This window comes from Macadamia integrifolia, unplaced genomic scaffold (assembly GCF_013358625.1).
Source record: "Macadamia integrifolia cultivar HAES 741 unplaced genomic scaffold, SCU_Mint_v3 scaffold1372, whole genome shotgun sequence".
Classification (NCBI taxonomy): Eukaryota; Viridiplantae; Streptophyta; class Magnoliopsida; order Proteales; family Proteaceae; genus Macadamia; species Macadamia integrifolia.
Window position 1 is genome coordinate 50,314 of NW_024868180.1, and position 14,769 is coordinate 65,082.

At 39.1% G+C, this 14,769-nt stretch overlaps 1 protein-coding gene across 1 annotated transcript in view; it reads right to left on the reverse strand.

Annotated features, from left to right (window-relative positions):
• LOC122063591 (guanine nucleotide exchange factor SPIKE 1) overlaps positions 1-14,769 on the reverse strand; it is a 122,820-nt gene that overhangs the window by 11,000 nt on the left and 97,051 nt on the right. Inside the window, exons 21-24 of the mRNA XM_042627296.1 lie at positions 13,792-13,922; positions 7,278-7,353; positions 7,006-7,116; positions 492-674 (exon numbers count right to left, since the gene is read on the reverse strand). Of these exons, the coding sequence (XP_042483230.1) occupies positions 492-674; positions 7,006-7,116; positions 7,278-7,353; positions 13,792-13,922 (501 nt within the window). The remainder of the gene's footprint in view (positions 1-491; positions 675-7,005; positions 7,117-7,277; positions 7,354-13,791; positions 13,923-14,769) is intronic.

Consider the following 14,769-nt stretch of genomic DNA (forward strand, 5'->3'; position numbering starts at 1 on the left):
TATATAGATCTAGCATTCACCAAGAAAAGGAGGATGCCAGAAGAGCGCCAAGAATCAAGCCAGATGAGGTGGAAGAACTGTCTCCGATGGAGGAAGAGATGGCATTAAGAGCAGTGGGTCTGGCAAGGAGAATATTTTTCCAGGGTTTAGATTGGATATATAGGAACATCAACTTGGTACATATTAGAGCATATTGTACCCAAGAATGGTCTAAGTGCGTGCTACAACAGGTATACAAGACATTCAGTATGCAATTTGTATCATAAAAAAATTATAATTTGATATCACACCTTGTATGATCAAAGTTAAAACAACAATAAGTCGCAGAAAACAAGCATCATTTTATAAAACAAAAACCAAGGTAATGCCACAACCTAGAGTAATGGCCACAAAACCTAAGATGCTTATTTTTTTAATTAATACATAAAACTTTACTTTGAATTGCATGTTAACCTGCCTAACAGAAAATGACATTTCAGTAAGATACAAACCTCAAAAAGAATGAGGCACTCCTCCAGCAGCTTGAAAAATAATCTGGTTCGAGCAATACTTTGTTGCCAGGCCTTCACAAGAGATGCATCATCCAGATTACGTATGATTTGCATGATGACAACTAAGACTTCACGCTTTTCAATGACACCAAGGTTGTAAAAGACAGGCATTTCATCTAGGATCTGCACAAACGACAAAACCATGCAAATTAAGAATATTATATGATTTGAGAATGGAAACCATCTGGAAGTACATAATTTTTTGAAAAATTCTTCTAGGCCAACCAATGCCTTACAGTGCATTACTTCCAAAAGATACAATTAGTAGTAATAATCTATCCAAAAAAAAAAAAAGAGACAAAAAGTAGACATATATATATTTTTGGTGAAGAATTAAAGATTTTATTGAAAAGGTACAAGCAAAATAGAAGAGCAGGACCGTACAACAACAAAAAAGGGGCTGAATCCCATCAGCACAAACTATTATTACTGATATTAATATTAATGTGAATATGCTATAAACATAGTTTTTAAGGCGGTAAGGCGACGGAGGCGTTTGAGGGTCTTTCGGAGCGCCTTAGCGATAAGGCGGGCATAAAGCATCGCCTTATTGACTAAAGCGTTCCTGTGTAATTTTTTTTTATAAAACCAATCTATTTGGCTCAAATCCTAGTTCAATCTTATTATTCATATGTTAAATAAATATTAAAGGTTCATATTCATGCCAATGTAAGATATTCATCAAGAAAACAAATCAATAAAGTGAATAAACTAAGTTCATCAATCATAAATCATCAATCATCAATCATCATAACATATTAACATATAATATAAATACATAATTATGAAACCAAATTATAAATATAAAGAAAAGAAAACATAAAAAATACAAGTATTTATTATACTTACCTCTATGATGCCAAAATGAGTGCCTAAGCCTTAAGGTCATCCACTATATTTTTACTCTTGTCAAAGAAGAATGAAGTTCACCGCTGCCGGAGCAAAATGGTTGCCCGGATCAGTGGTTCTTCCTTGTTCTTTGATTCCTTCTCAAAGCCCTTTCTTAAAACCCTTGACAAAATCCAAACCCTATTTGTGAATCGTGTTTTTGTTTTGTTTGTTTTGGTTATTTTTGGTGGAGTAAAGCTGATCCCATACATCTCAAGTGTTAACAAAACCATACACCTACCAATAAAAAATCTATATCAAGTAATTTTAAAATTAAAAAAAAAAAAAAAAACCCATAAGGCGCCACTTCATGTAAGGCGGAGCACTGCCTAACCATCTCTAGACCGCATCAGCGCCAAGGCGACGCCTTAGCAGCGCCTTAAAAACTATGGCTATAAATTAGTAAATATATATTTGATTAGTGCTGTCGTTCTTTAATATAAAAGTACATTGGGGATCCAACGTGGGGCCATTGTCCAAATTCCACCCCCCCACCCCCACCCAAGCTAGAAACTCTACTTCATATACATATAATTGAATCCCAGTCCCTTCACCTCACCAATCTACCATTGCTTGGTTTCCTTGTTCAGCTTTGCTAAACTAGGCAAGCGACAATACCCAGAAGGTGGAAAATAGAAATCCAGAAAACAAATGAAGCAAATAAATTAAGCCTACTAACTAATTCCTAAGTGAACCCCCCCTATCCATAATAATGCCCTAAAATGAAATGAGGGGGAAAGGACACAGTTTTAGTAGTCCCATCTTATCTGCACTATCAATCCCATCCATCTTTTCTTACTTTTGAGTGCTTATAAATTTTATAGTCAATACATATCAATGAGGAAATCGTTTCCACCACACCCTGCTCTTCTCAGCCATGTGGCATGATGAATTGGTGGTCTTACCCTTGTATAAATGGGAGATGATGAATATGTAGAGGCCTGGATGGATAAGCACAATCCAGGTTTTTCTTCTTTTTTTTGGGTGAATAATAATTCATTACCAAAGAGAAGAACAAGGGGCCTGAAGGGAATGATTATACAAGGCACAAGGCCCAAAAGGTAACGAAAGCAAAAAACAACAACAATCACGACAGAGCACTAGAAAGAGTGCTGGAGGTTCCAAGAACAGACAATGAGCCAATTTCTGGGGGCAGCAGCACATCCGAAAGGCGCAATCCAGTTTTGAAGCACTGGCCAAGGAGAACCAGGCTAAATTTGACCACTGGATCCAGTAGAATAGATTGGGAATTTTAGCAAATTTTGGGGGTTAATAGTGTAATTAAAATTAAGTTGGAGCAGGATATTTAGATGCTATCGACGGGGGCTAAGATAGGAGTCAAGTTTCAGTTATTGAGTAATATCAGAAATATAGATTCATAGTCATTAAGGCAATGAGGCGACCAAGGCGTTTGAGGGTCTTTTGGAGTGTTTTGGCGATAGGGCGGACATAAGGCATCACCTTATCGAGTAAAGCATTCTAGTGCTTATTTATTTATTTATTTATTTAATAAATGTAACATTCTATTTGGCTTAAATGACTTATTAAAAATTATATAATACTATTCATATGCTAAATAAAGATTAAAGATTCATACTTCATTCCAATGAAAGATATTCATAAGAAAAACAAATCAATAAAGTGAATAAACTAAGTTTATTCACATCAATCATCATCATAATTCATGGCATATAATAAGAATATATATTATTCATCCAAAAAAATTATAAATATTATTAAGCATATAAAGAAAAGGCCATCAGAACAGGCCGAGTCCTTGATCGAGTGGGGCTCTCATGGGGTGGTTTTGTCCTCCAAAAATGGGCTGAACCTGATGGCAGGATAGGGAGTTCGACCACCCTTTCCAAAGTACATAGAAATGTACCTAAATCCTAAACTATACTTTATTTTGTAGTATGTAATCTGTACTCCATTCCATCCTAGGCAGTAGGCACAAGTAGGACTTCCAAGAGAAGTTACAGAGACCAATACCACCTTCAATGGAGGTTTGATGGGTCTTAGATAGAAGAAAGAAGATGAAAAATGAAAAATAAAAGAGAGAGAAGAAGAAAAACCAAAAGAGGAAGAAGAAGAAAGAAGATGAAAAACGAAAAAATAGAAAAGAAGATGAAAAAAATGCAAAAAAAGGGACCTTATCAGAGCTGCCTTGGTCTGAGGAAGGCTTGCCAGAGGAAGATTTGAAGGAGGAAGGTGCAGTCGGCGCCTGGTTCTCTCAAAAGAGCCAAAACCCTTTTTATACGATTTGCGATTTTTTTTTTTTTCTGTTGTTGAGGTTTTTTTTAACTATATACCCTTGATCCCATGCTTCTCATGTGTAAACTTTCCCAATAGAACCGCCAATCAATAAAACCCATTTGGAATCAATGGTAAAATAGTAAAAAAATAAAATAAAATAATATAAAAGGTTAGTAAAAAATGCACTTAACGTGTCTGTCTTGTCCATTGAGCGCTATAAGGCATCGCCTTAAGACGCCTTATAGCACCTCATCCCTTAGGTCGCCTTAAGTGCAACCAATAATGCATAGTACTGCCTTATGCTCCCAATACCGCCTTAGCGCCTTGGCGACGCCTTAATAACTATGTGTAGATTACATATGTTGCCAGTGGAGTAGATTGAGCCCAAGTGTTATTTATTTCAGCTTCACGTCATGAAAAGAAATACATATCGGTAGTGGATTTTTTCCGGAGACAGGGCGGACCTTGGTGCAACAATTAGGTTGCTCCATTGTGATCTAGTGGTCACAGGTTTGAGTCGGAAAACAGCCTTAACACAAAGCAGAGGTAAGGTTGCATACGTTATGACCCTCCCCAGGCCCTGCAGTGGTGAGTCTCATGCACCGGGTATACCCATTTCTATTGGTTTTTCAGTAGCTACTAATATGTGATCAACCCCCCATCAATTCGGTTTCGATAATAGAAGTATGAGTTTTTATGATTGCTACAATGTATTAGTTCGATTGATTTCTCTCTCCTCTGTCTCGGTTCGATTCAGTTTCACAGTTGTAATCTTTCCCTCTCCTTCTTTCCCATTCTTTTACTTCCCACTTATTTCTCCTTGTTTCTACTCTGGGCATATTTAACACTTTTTTTTTACTAGTTTCAGATTTCTAGCAAGGTTCAAGGTTTTGGTCGAAACCAGTACTTTTTTCTTGTTACGATGGCTAGTTTTGAGAGCCAAATAGCCAAATCAGGTCATGAAACTTCTATCTAGGACACTATTTACCCTTTGAACGTAGTGGAACCCTTGGGTTTTAAGAAGTACACCCAAAATGGTAGTTTGACTTCGGACCCTATGCTAGTAGTGTACGTTGTATATATTCTCTAATACGGCATATTCCACACAATATTTAGTACTAGAACCCATATAATTCAAGTAAAAAAACTTAATATGTATTTAAGAATGAATAGAAATCAAATTATAAGCCATTCGATATTCATGCATCACGCATGGTTATGTTACAAAGAATCACATGTCACAGTCAACTATCAACAATAGTACAATACAAACAATGAGTCAACCCTATGCTCATCTTAAGAGTCGTAGTACTCAAACGAGTGCCTGGACCGGTCAAAGCCACTAGAATGTTGTTGACGCCCAATCAAGTTATCCTCTGACTATATCAGAAAATAAGGTCATGTCATAGTATGGCTGAAGAAATCCCTCCACTCTCAAAATATGGGCATGTCATATTGTCATAGTATTGAGGCAGAAGCAAGAAGTCGATATCACCTGGTCAGAAGGCCTATAGATCGTGAAGATCTACTGAGAAGCTGCATAACTCACCATCAAACAATCCCAGCTCCAAAGTAAGTAGCAACCAGCAAGCACCAGAGACAAAATCTATTTTAGTAGGGTTTTACCTGTGAAATCAATTTTTGTAGAAAAGAATGGAAATCGATTATTGCTCCACAAGTCCTTCAAATCAGTAACTGTAGATCATCATGTAGGTAGAATAACAAAACTCCATTGATGAGGGAGTAACTCTTACCTCATAGTAGGTGCAGCAATAGGTGGCTGTTCAACACAGGTTTGAAAGATAGGTAATCAGAAGTAGGGAGCTGGAGAAAACATAATCTGATTACAGGAGCTCTGATCCCATCTTAGAAGTCCAGGATCCTGTAACTAGATTAGCGAAGAAGAAGAAGAGTGAAGAAATAAGAGTGGAGAGAAGAGAGAGAGAGATCGAGACAAGCAGCCAAGGGGAGGAGGCTATTGCGGCGAGTGCGGAATACCTAGGGCCTGCATGATAACAATTCTGTTTCTGGGATAAATTTCTACCCAGAAATGACTTTGTATTTCTGTTTCTGGGTCATATTTCTGGGCCAAAAAGCATGTTTGAAAACGTGTAGTAATTTCTATTCCTGGGCTAGAAAAGAAATAGGAATCCGTTTGTTAAACACATTTTAATTTCTATGGGCTGCAAGGAAGGAAGGGGTCAACGCCCAGTGGCGTCAAAGGAAGGGAGTCACTGCCTGGAGGTGATCCATGGGAGAATATTGAAGGATGGGGTCTCTCTCTCTCTCTCTCTCTCTCTCACAGCAGAACCCTAAAGAAAAGGGGGTCAACTGAAATTTGAAAAAGAAAAGGGGGTCGGTGGGTTTCTGTGGTAGAGAGTTCAACTTTTTTTTTTTTTTTTTTTTTAACTGTCAAAACCCTAGGATGAGTGGAGGCTTCAATTGAAGGGGTAATGAAGGGAGGGTTGCTAGAAAACAAAGGAGGGTTTAGGGGCGTAGCTCTATTCTCTGTTTTGAACTCCCGGCATAAGCAAGGGAGTAGAATGGGAAAGAAATAGGGAAGAGGTTGACAGAGTGGGAAAAGATGGGATCCTTTGACTCTGATACCAAGTTGGTGGAGAGCCCTTAAGAGAAGAAGGGGTAGATCAGAGTAGCAAGGGGGAAAAGAAGAAAGCACACTCTCACAAAGCACAAAACCAATTCTCATATTAAACTGTTCAAAATATCTCTAACCTTGGTCCATTCATTACAGCCAATATATAGGGAAAATAAAAGACATGAAATTGGAAACAAGCCTAAGCTATGAAACAAGTCATAAAAGGAAATAAATCCTAAACCGATTCTAACTCCTATGTTCCTACTCTGAAATAAAAGATATAAAATAAAATAATAAACTACTACTAATTATTTCCAGCCCTTGTTGGACCAAAACCCTGGGCTGGACTAGTTCTTCTTGGCTCTTAGCTTCCAAAGTCGGTCATGCTGGTCCAGCCAGTCAAGCGCAGCTGTATCTGCATCAAGAGGCATGCGGCTAGGTATTCCACTATCCGTAGGTAGCCTCCTCCCCTTGGCTGCTTGTCTCGATCTCTCTCCTCTCCTCTCCTTCTTTTCTTTTGTCTCTTTTTTCTTCTCTCTTCTTCTCTAATCTGGTTGCAGGATCCTGGACTTAACACTTACATCATATATTCAGTATTACCATACAACATACACTTATACCAAAAGGTTCTATTAAGAATATTACACTAATACCAAGAGGTTCACCAGAGAAACCAAAGAAGAATAACTCGCGAGATATGGAAGAAGTAGGCACCTGTCCAATGAGTGGAAAATATAGCTGAGCAATATATAGTTTATCTTCACCTTTCTGGTATCTAGCATCAAACTCAAGCTTGCACATAAGGACCACCAGCATTCGAGCTGCCTAAACTCAGTGAGAGTTGCAACAAAGTTAAATCCACCAAATAAAAGAAAGAACCACAGAACTTGAAAGGAGAGGAAGGTCCAAAATGAATAATCTGCTCATCAAAAAACACGATGAAAGTATTAAAATTAAAGATGACCAATGATCTGTAATGGACTTACTTTGGCTCGCAGGACTAAATCATCATGATCCCAAGTAAGGAAAAGTTCCTGGATTAACACTGATGAAAGATAGTTCCTGTGACAAGAACCAAAATTTAGTAGTTTTCTTACCCACTTATAATAAATTAATCTCCTTCAATCTTCAAAGAATAACAGAAACTTTATTCAAAAAGAGACATACATAACAAACATATGTACAGCCATTGACAAACAATAAATAATAATCAACGGCAATGTAACAGCTTAAAAGCAACAATAACAAGGATATCTCATACAGGTTACTACCCATTTTTTCCAAAGCGAATTTGCCACCAACTGTAGCAGCACCGTCTGCTACAGTAGATATCGATATTGATGATAGGGGAATTCATTAGAGGAGTGATTCCAATAAAAATTGTTTGTTCTTGCACTTCCCCATCAGGTGGTCGGGAGCCAAATTTACATGGCACAATAGAAGATCTGGTAATCAAAGGATGGCTTGTAAACTCGATAGGGCCCTCATTAATGAAGCATGGCTCGACTCTTACCCGTCTTCTCATACTTGTTTTGGTCTTCGTAGGATCTCAGATCATAGTCCCATCTCAATTCACGTCCTCCTCTTCCGCTCCTTCGGTCCAAACCTTTCAAATTCTTTGACATGTGGATTTCCCATCCTGATTTCCAACCTCTTGTCCATAGTGCTTGGAGCATCCCCACCCCCCGCTCCCTATTCCCCCCTCCTTGCTTTCGCCAATAAGCTCAGGAATGCTAAAGCCACTCTTATGCTCTAAAATTCCTCCACCTTTGAAAATATTTCCTCTTGGGTCTCTGAAGATAGAGACAAGTTCCACTCCATTCAAGCCTGGCTCCAGCTCGATCTTCTCAAACCGGTCCTTGCTGAGGACGAAAAAATTACTGCCTCCGAGCTTTCCTTGCTTCTAGATCAAAAGAAAGCTTTTGTCGTCAGAAAGCTCGCATCAAATGGCTTGATTTGGGTGACTCTAATTCGACCTACTTCCATTGATCTCTCAAAGCTAGGAATAATGCTAACAACATTCCTAAGCTTATTTCCTCTTCTGGGATTGATCTCTACTCCCTTGATCTCATCAAGGCTGAAGCAATCTCCCATTTCTAGAGGCTCTTCAACCCTTCCCCATCCCCCCCAATATCCTCAACAAGTTTGTCCTTGGGGAACTCATCCCCTTCCTCCAATCCATCCCCAGTGAGGAAGAAATCCTCTCGGCCATCCTTTCCCATAAGGCCAATAAAGCCTTGGGTCCAGATGGTTTCAGTATGGGCTTCTTCACTGCCTGCTGGAATACCATCTGTAATGACCTCATTCTGGCGGTGCGTAGTTTTTTCTACAATCCCAACCAAATTGGTGGGATAAACCACACATTCTTCTGTCTCATCCCTAAAAAGGATGAATGACTTCAGACCCATTTCTCTTTGCAATCTTCTCTACAGATTCATCGTCAAAATCCTAGCAAACAGGATTCAAAAAGTCATTGACTCCCTCGTCAGTCGAAACCAATCAGCCTTCATCGCTCGTAGGAGCATCGTGGACAACATCATCCTATGTCATGGGATCATTCGTGGTTTTGATCGCAAGTCTCACCCTCCAACTGCCCTTCTCAAGATTGACATTCATAAAGCGTTTGACACGATCAGCTGGGACTTTGTTTCCAATGCTCTACTCTAGATGGCCTTTCCAACCTCTTTTGTCCACTCGATTCACACTTGTATCTCCTCCCCTCGCTTCTCTGTCTTAGTGAATGGCAGCCCGGCTGGTTACTTTCCCTTAGGGTGTGGCGTTCGTCAAGGTTGTCCCCTATCCCCACTTCTCTTCTCCCTTTCCTAGAGGTCCTTTCCATTCTATTCAATCTGTCACCGACCTCCATCTCATTTCTTCCATTCCTAAATGCATATCCCTTCTCTCCCATTTGGCTTTTGTTGATGATATCATGATCTTCTCCAAGGTTTATCCCCTTTCCATCATCACTATCATGTCCACCCTTCACATCTTTTAAACCCTTTTGGGTCTCAAAATCAACCTCCTCAAGTCCAACATCTTCCTCTCTGGTGTCTCCCCTAAGACCAAGGCAATCCTTTGGGGTATCTCTGGAATCCCGTTGGGTTCCTTGCCTATTAAGTAGTTGGGCCTCCCTCTCATCTCCATTAGGCTCTTTTCCCACCATTGCACCCCTCTGCTTGACCAACTCAAGAAAAATTTCAACTTTGGAAAGGCAAACTCCTCTCTTTCTCTGGCCGGCTTACCTTGATTAGGTTGGTACTTCAATCCATGTACATGTATTGGTCAGGTACCTTCGTCCTCCCTGCTTTGGTGATCAAGACGTTTGAGGATTTCCTCTGTTCCTTCCTTTGTCCATATCTCTTAGCTGGAAGAAGGTTTGCCTCCCTAAATCTGAAAGAGGTTTACGGATCAGGAAAATCAAGGATGCAAATTTGGTGGGTGTACCCGAGCTTATCTGGAAAATTGTGCCCAAACACAAAAGTATTTGGGTAGACTGGATTCTCTCTGGTCTGCTCAAATATAACTCTCTTTGGATGGCCCTTTCCATCCATGACGCATCCTGGATTTGGAGGAAAATTCTTGAGTGTAGACCCATTGCCCTTGCTGCCATATCCTATTCCATAGGAAATGGTCAGTCCACCTCCCTTTGGAAAGACCCCTGGCATCCTTTGGGCATTTTATCTTAGTTGATAACTCTGGGAGTTATCTACACTTCTAGTCTCCTCACTAATGCATTGGTCTCCTTCATCCTTTCTCCCAATGGTTGGTCCCCTCCTCTCCCCCTTCTCTTCTAGATCTCTGGTCCTCCCTTCCCCCTCTCCCCTATGGGCATAGAGGAAAGGAAGACAAATGCAACTGGTTCCCCCTCTTCCAATGGGATTTCCCCTCTGCCTCTGTTTGGTCCTATGTTCGAAACCCTTCCCCGATTGTGTTGTGGCATAAGTCGGTATGGATTAAGGGTCATATTCCCCATCATAGTTTCACTCTATGGCGCTGCATGTCCAACTGCCTTCCCACCCAATCCTTCCGCATTCACCGCCACATACTTGCTAATCCTTCCTACTGCCTATGCCCTTTAGGTATAGAGGATATCCCCCATCTCTTCTTCTCTTGTCCATTCTCCTACTTGCCTGAAAGACTGTCCTTTCCAAATGTTGGCCGACTAGAAGGTTTATTCTCCCCTTTGACGGGGAATGGATTTGGGTTGACATGACCTTCTCGGGCCCTTCCATTTGAGACACTATTGGTAAATTGGATTTTTGTGCAACTATAAATCACCTTTGGATAGAATGTAATATTCGTAAATGGACCCCCAAATCTCGTTCTCTGGATAAGATTTGGAAAGCTATTTACTTTGATGTTACTTCTAAAGTCCAAGCCCTCCATGGCCTTCACTCCTGCCTTGTCCCTATCTCCCCAAAAAATTCCCACATCATTACTTCTTGGAACCATCAGGTTGATCTCATCCACCCCACTTGACGGTGCTGGCTCCCCCCCCCCCCCCCCCCCCCAAGCTGGTTTTGGTGTTTGTTCCTTAGTTTGGGATTTGGTTGGCCTTTTGCTTGTTCTTTTGTAAGTTCCCCTTGGGTCAACTTTTCCTTGTTGCTTAAGCTTCTCCCCCCCCTTTTTCCTCCTTTGTAATTCTTTTTCTGTAGATTTATTTAAAAAAAAAAAAAAAAAATCTTGCATGTACATATAATTCTGAAGAATATGTGAGTGATTCATAGACTGCATCATCTATTTTCTACCAATTGATATGTTTCCACAAATAATTGAAATTTGGTTCGTAAGAAGAAACAGTACGACAAAGTTCAATTGTCCGAAATGAATTTCTAGATAATGGATTTTTCAACATCAAGTTGGTAAAAAGTGCTTTCTATTTGTAATTGAAGAAGGTTATATTTCTACAAAAGATAATTCTTCTTTCAATACTCCTTTCAATACGCACTACTTATAAGTATGCATAGTCCCTTGTTATTAGTCCTAGTGAGTGTATCTATAGTATATTTTGACAGGAAATGAAATATTTCAATTATTTTTCATTGAATGATTATTAGTCTATTATATTTTCATTCAAATAGGGGGAAGGAAGGATAGGGCGTACCTCAATGCAACAGTAAGGTTGCTCCATTGCAACCTAGTGGTTGAAGGTTCGAGTCGTGAAACAGCCTCTCCATGAATCGGGTATAAGGCTGCTTATATTATGACCATCCCCAAACCCCACAGTGGTGGGTGCCTCGTGCACTGGGTACGCCCATTTTTTTTTTTTTTTAGGGGGAAGGAAGGCACCATGGAAAATGGTGGTACAATTCGATTTTATCGTCAAGGATGAGTGCTTTGTTGGCAAATTGAAGGGTGGTCTACGATCACCACTTCACCGGTAATTCCCTGAGCCGGTCTGGATTTCTAACACCTTAGGAGACTGGTAGAATGGAAGGGAATATCCAGAAAACAGTATCAGCCTTCGGCAAACTTATCAGTGATCCCATTACAATGAGATAATCATCAAGGAAGCCAGACATTTAGTGTGTGTAATGGAAGAGGAAAACCAACACTGTATAGAGTCAAAACTTGCGCAGTGAAGTAACAACACATAAATAAAACTACAATAGCTAAAGCTACAAAAGACAAAGTAAGGAATGACAAAATTAGAGCTGATATGGAAGCACCCCCTGACAAATGATTAAGTTGAGAGGTAGTACTGTATTAATTTGAAGTGGGATGGACATGTGCAACAAAGACATTTAAACCCAGTGACAGGGAGAAGCAATATGATTCAGATTGAAGAAGCTAAAAGAGCAAGGTTCAGACCTAAAATGGAGAAGTGGTAAAAAGACATGCATTGATTAGGGTGACAAGTGTAGCTCCAAATACAGTTGAATGGAAAAACAGGATCCATGCAGCCAACTCCTTTTATTTGGGACAAGGTTTAGTTGAGTTGAATTAATGGACAGAAAACCTCCATTTCCCATCCCTCCTGCTTCCAGCTACCGAAAATGGGAAACACCACCCCCAGTCACTATAGGACTGAATGCTAAGGATCTGTTGCAACAACTAAGATAATGGGAAACGCTTTGCTCAAAATATGCCAGTCACATTACCATCACAATCCCTCAAAGCATGCCCAGTCCCAAATGGTGCTGGGTTATCAAGCAAGCATCAATTGACGTACAGCTTAAAATATCTTCCGACAAAGTTTATTCGAATGCTAAAAGCAGTAACATTGCAATATGTCATAAAGTTACACAAAATAGACAAGATTTTGTCTAAAAAAAATTATAACATATGAATGACATGTACGGGATATTTTCTATGCACCATATCTTCGGTTCTTTATCAAGCAAGCATCAATTGACGTTCAGCTTAAAATATCTTCCGACAAAGTTTATTCGAATGCTAAAAGCAGTAACATTGCAATATGTCATAAAGTTACACAAAATAGACAAGATTTTGTCTAAAAAAATTGTAACATATGAATGACATGTACGGGATATTTTCTATGCACCATATCTTCGGTTCTTTATGGTGCGATTCAGGGTCCATCAGACCATTGGTGTAAGGCCCAAACATCAACAAAAGGCCCATAACAAAATGCTACTACTCGTATCTGAATGCATCTATTGAATTTCTTCGGACCTGTTAGAGCAGGATCTACTTCTTCGGGAATATGAGTCGAAGCAATTAAAAGACTCTTTCTAGTGAAAATTCTTCACAATCCCTGGAGAGATGGTTTACTAATCGACAGAAGCATAAGAATCCAACTCATCTATCTCACACACAGACAATCATGAATGTTTGGAATCCATATTATGCAAGGACACATTGCTTCGTGAAATAAAATTGAAAGCTGAAATCATAAATATACCAATCAGCAGGATCCACTCCTCCCAAGACTGTCAATGACATTAACAGTCTGCTAGTAAGTCTTATAATCTGTTACATGTAATTTACTATTGCAAGCATCACTCTGTTAAGTTCCAACGATAGAATCCAGATCAGTCTCAATTATTGATGGTGTATAATGTGAACAGACATGTGTTGATTAACAAGCAGAAAGCATAACACACCCCAACTCCTTCATTTTCTCAGGGAAGTTGAGAGCTTTTCCTTTTCATTCATACCTCACCTAATTATCTGATAGTCGTTAAGCATAATTAGGGATCATTTCTATCTTTACCTACTATGGTAGCCATTTTGGCACCATTGCACCAATGAAGAATTCTGTATGCTATCCTCCCTCACCCAATCGTTGGATGAATAAACCAAGTAGCAAGCAAATATTTGAGATCATCAAAATTCCAGGTTATTTTTATGTAAATAAGTTGAAAATTGTAGTAATGAGACTTGCTTGATACTAGTATGTTTTCCTTTGCCACAATACTAGTTCTTTCACTTCCTCAAATGAAAAAAGAACAAATTGTATAAATCAAAGAATTGAAAATCTTCAAAACGTTAAGGACAGCATGCAATTAATTATGATGGCATCCAGTTCTTAGGTACCTATCAGAAGGATCTCTCCCAGGCATTTCCACAAAAAGATCATGATCACATATTATCTGCAAAAATGTAAGCTTGCAATCATGCAGAACAGATTGGCAAACCCCAGAGAATTTGTCCATGTACAAAGAAACCTGCAGTGAACGGAAAACCTCAGATTTGTGAGAAATGAAAGGAAACAAGAACAAAACAAAGACATTCTCCTAAGATATCAACATTGAATTTCAACCCCAACAACTCTCTTGAAAAATTGTCAACCCGAGGTAGTTCAAGTGGCAGGCCATAATGTTGACAAGATTGACATCAAATAACAAAAAATAATACCAAATAAATCCTGGACTGCTATGTCTAAAGTCCAAATAATAACAACAAAAAGACTGTTACCATGTCAATAGCAACTTTCATAAAAATATTAAAAAGCAGGGGAAAAAATAACAAACTAAACGTCCACATACTACAAAATTTTATAATGTTCTTAGATGGCAGAATTGATACTTGAGCCCTTCTATATGAAGATTTCTAAGTCAAATTACACAAAAAGCTCGTTGCTAGGGCAGCTAATGGATCAGGTCTTACAAAGTTTTTCTCGCATCAAGAGAGAAGGACTCCATAGCCTACAACACATGCAAGGTTTTTCAATTTGGGTATTGATACTAGAGTCCTTTTATTTGAAGATTTCTAAGTCAAATTACAGAGAGCTCTTCGCAAGGGCAGCTAATGGATCAGGACTTACAAAGTTTTCCCTGATAAGGACTCCATAACACATGCAAGGATTTTCAATTTGGGTATTGCATGTCAAATCATTAGATTTTCTAGGAAGTTTAATTTAAGCTTTTAGGATTAGGGTGCATGTCTTAGGAAAGAGGGAAACATGTTGACGTTTTGAATAGAAACCCCTTTGTTGATTAATCAAATAAATTAATTTTCAAAATGGGTAGCTATCCATAATCCACTTTGCAAGAACAAAATGAGAACAGTTAA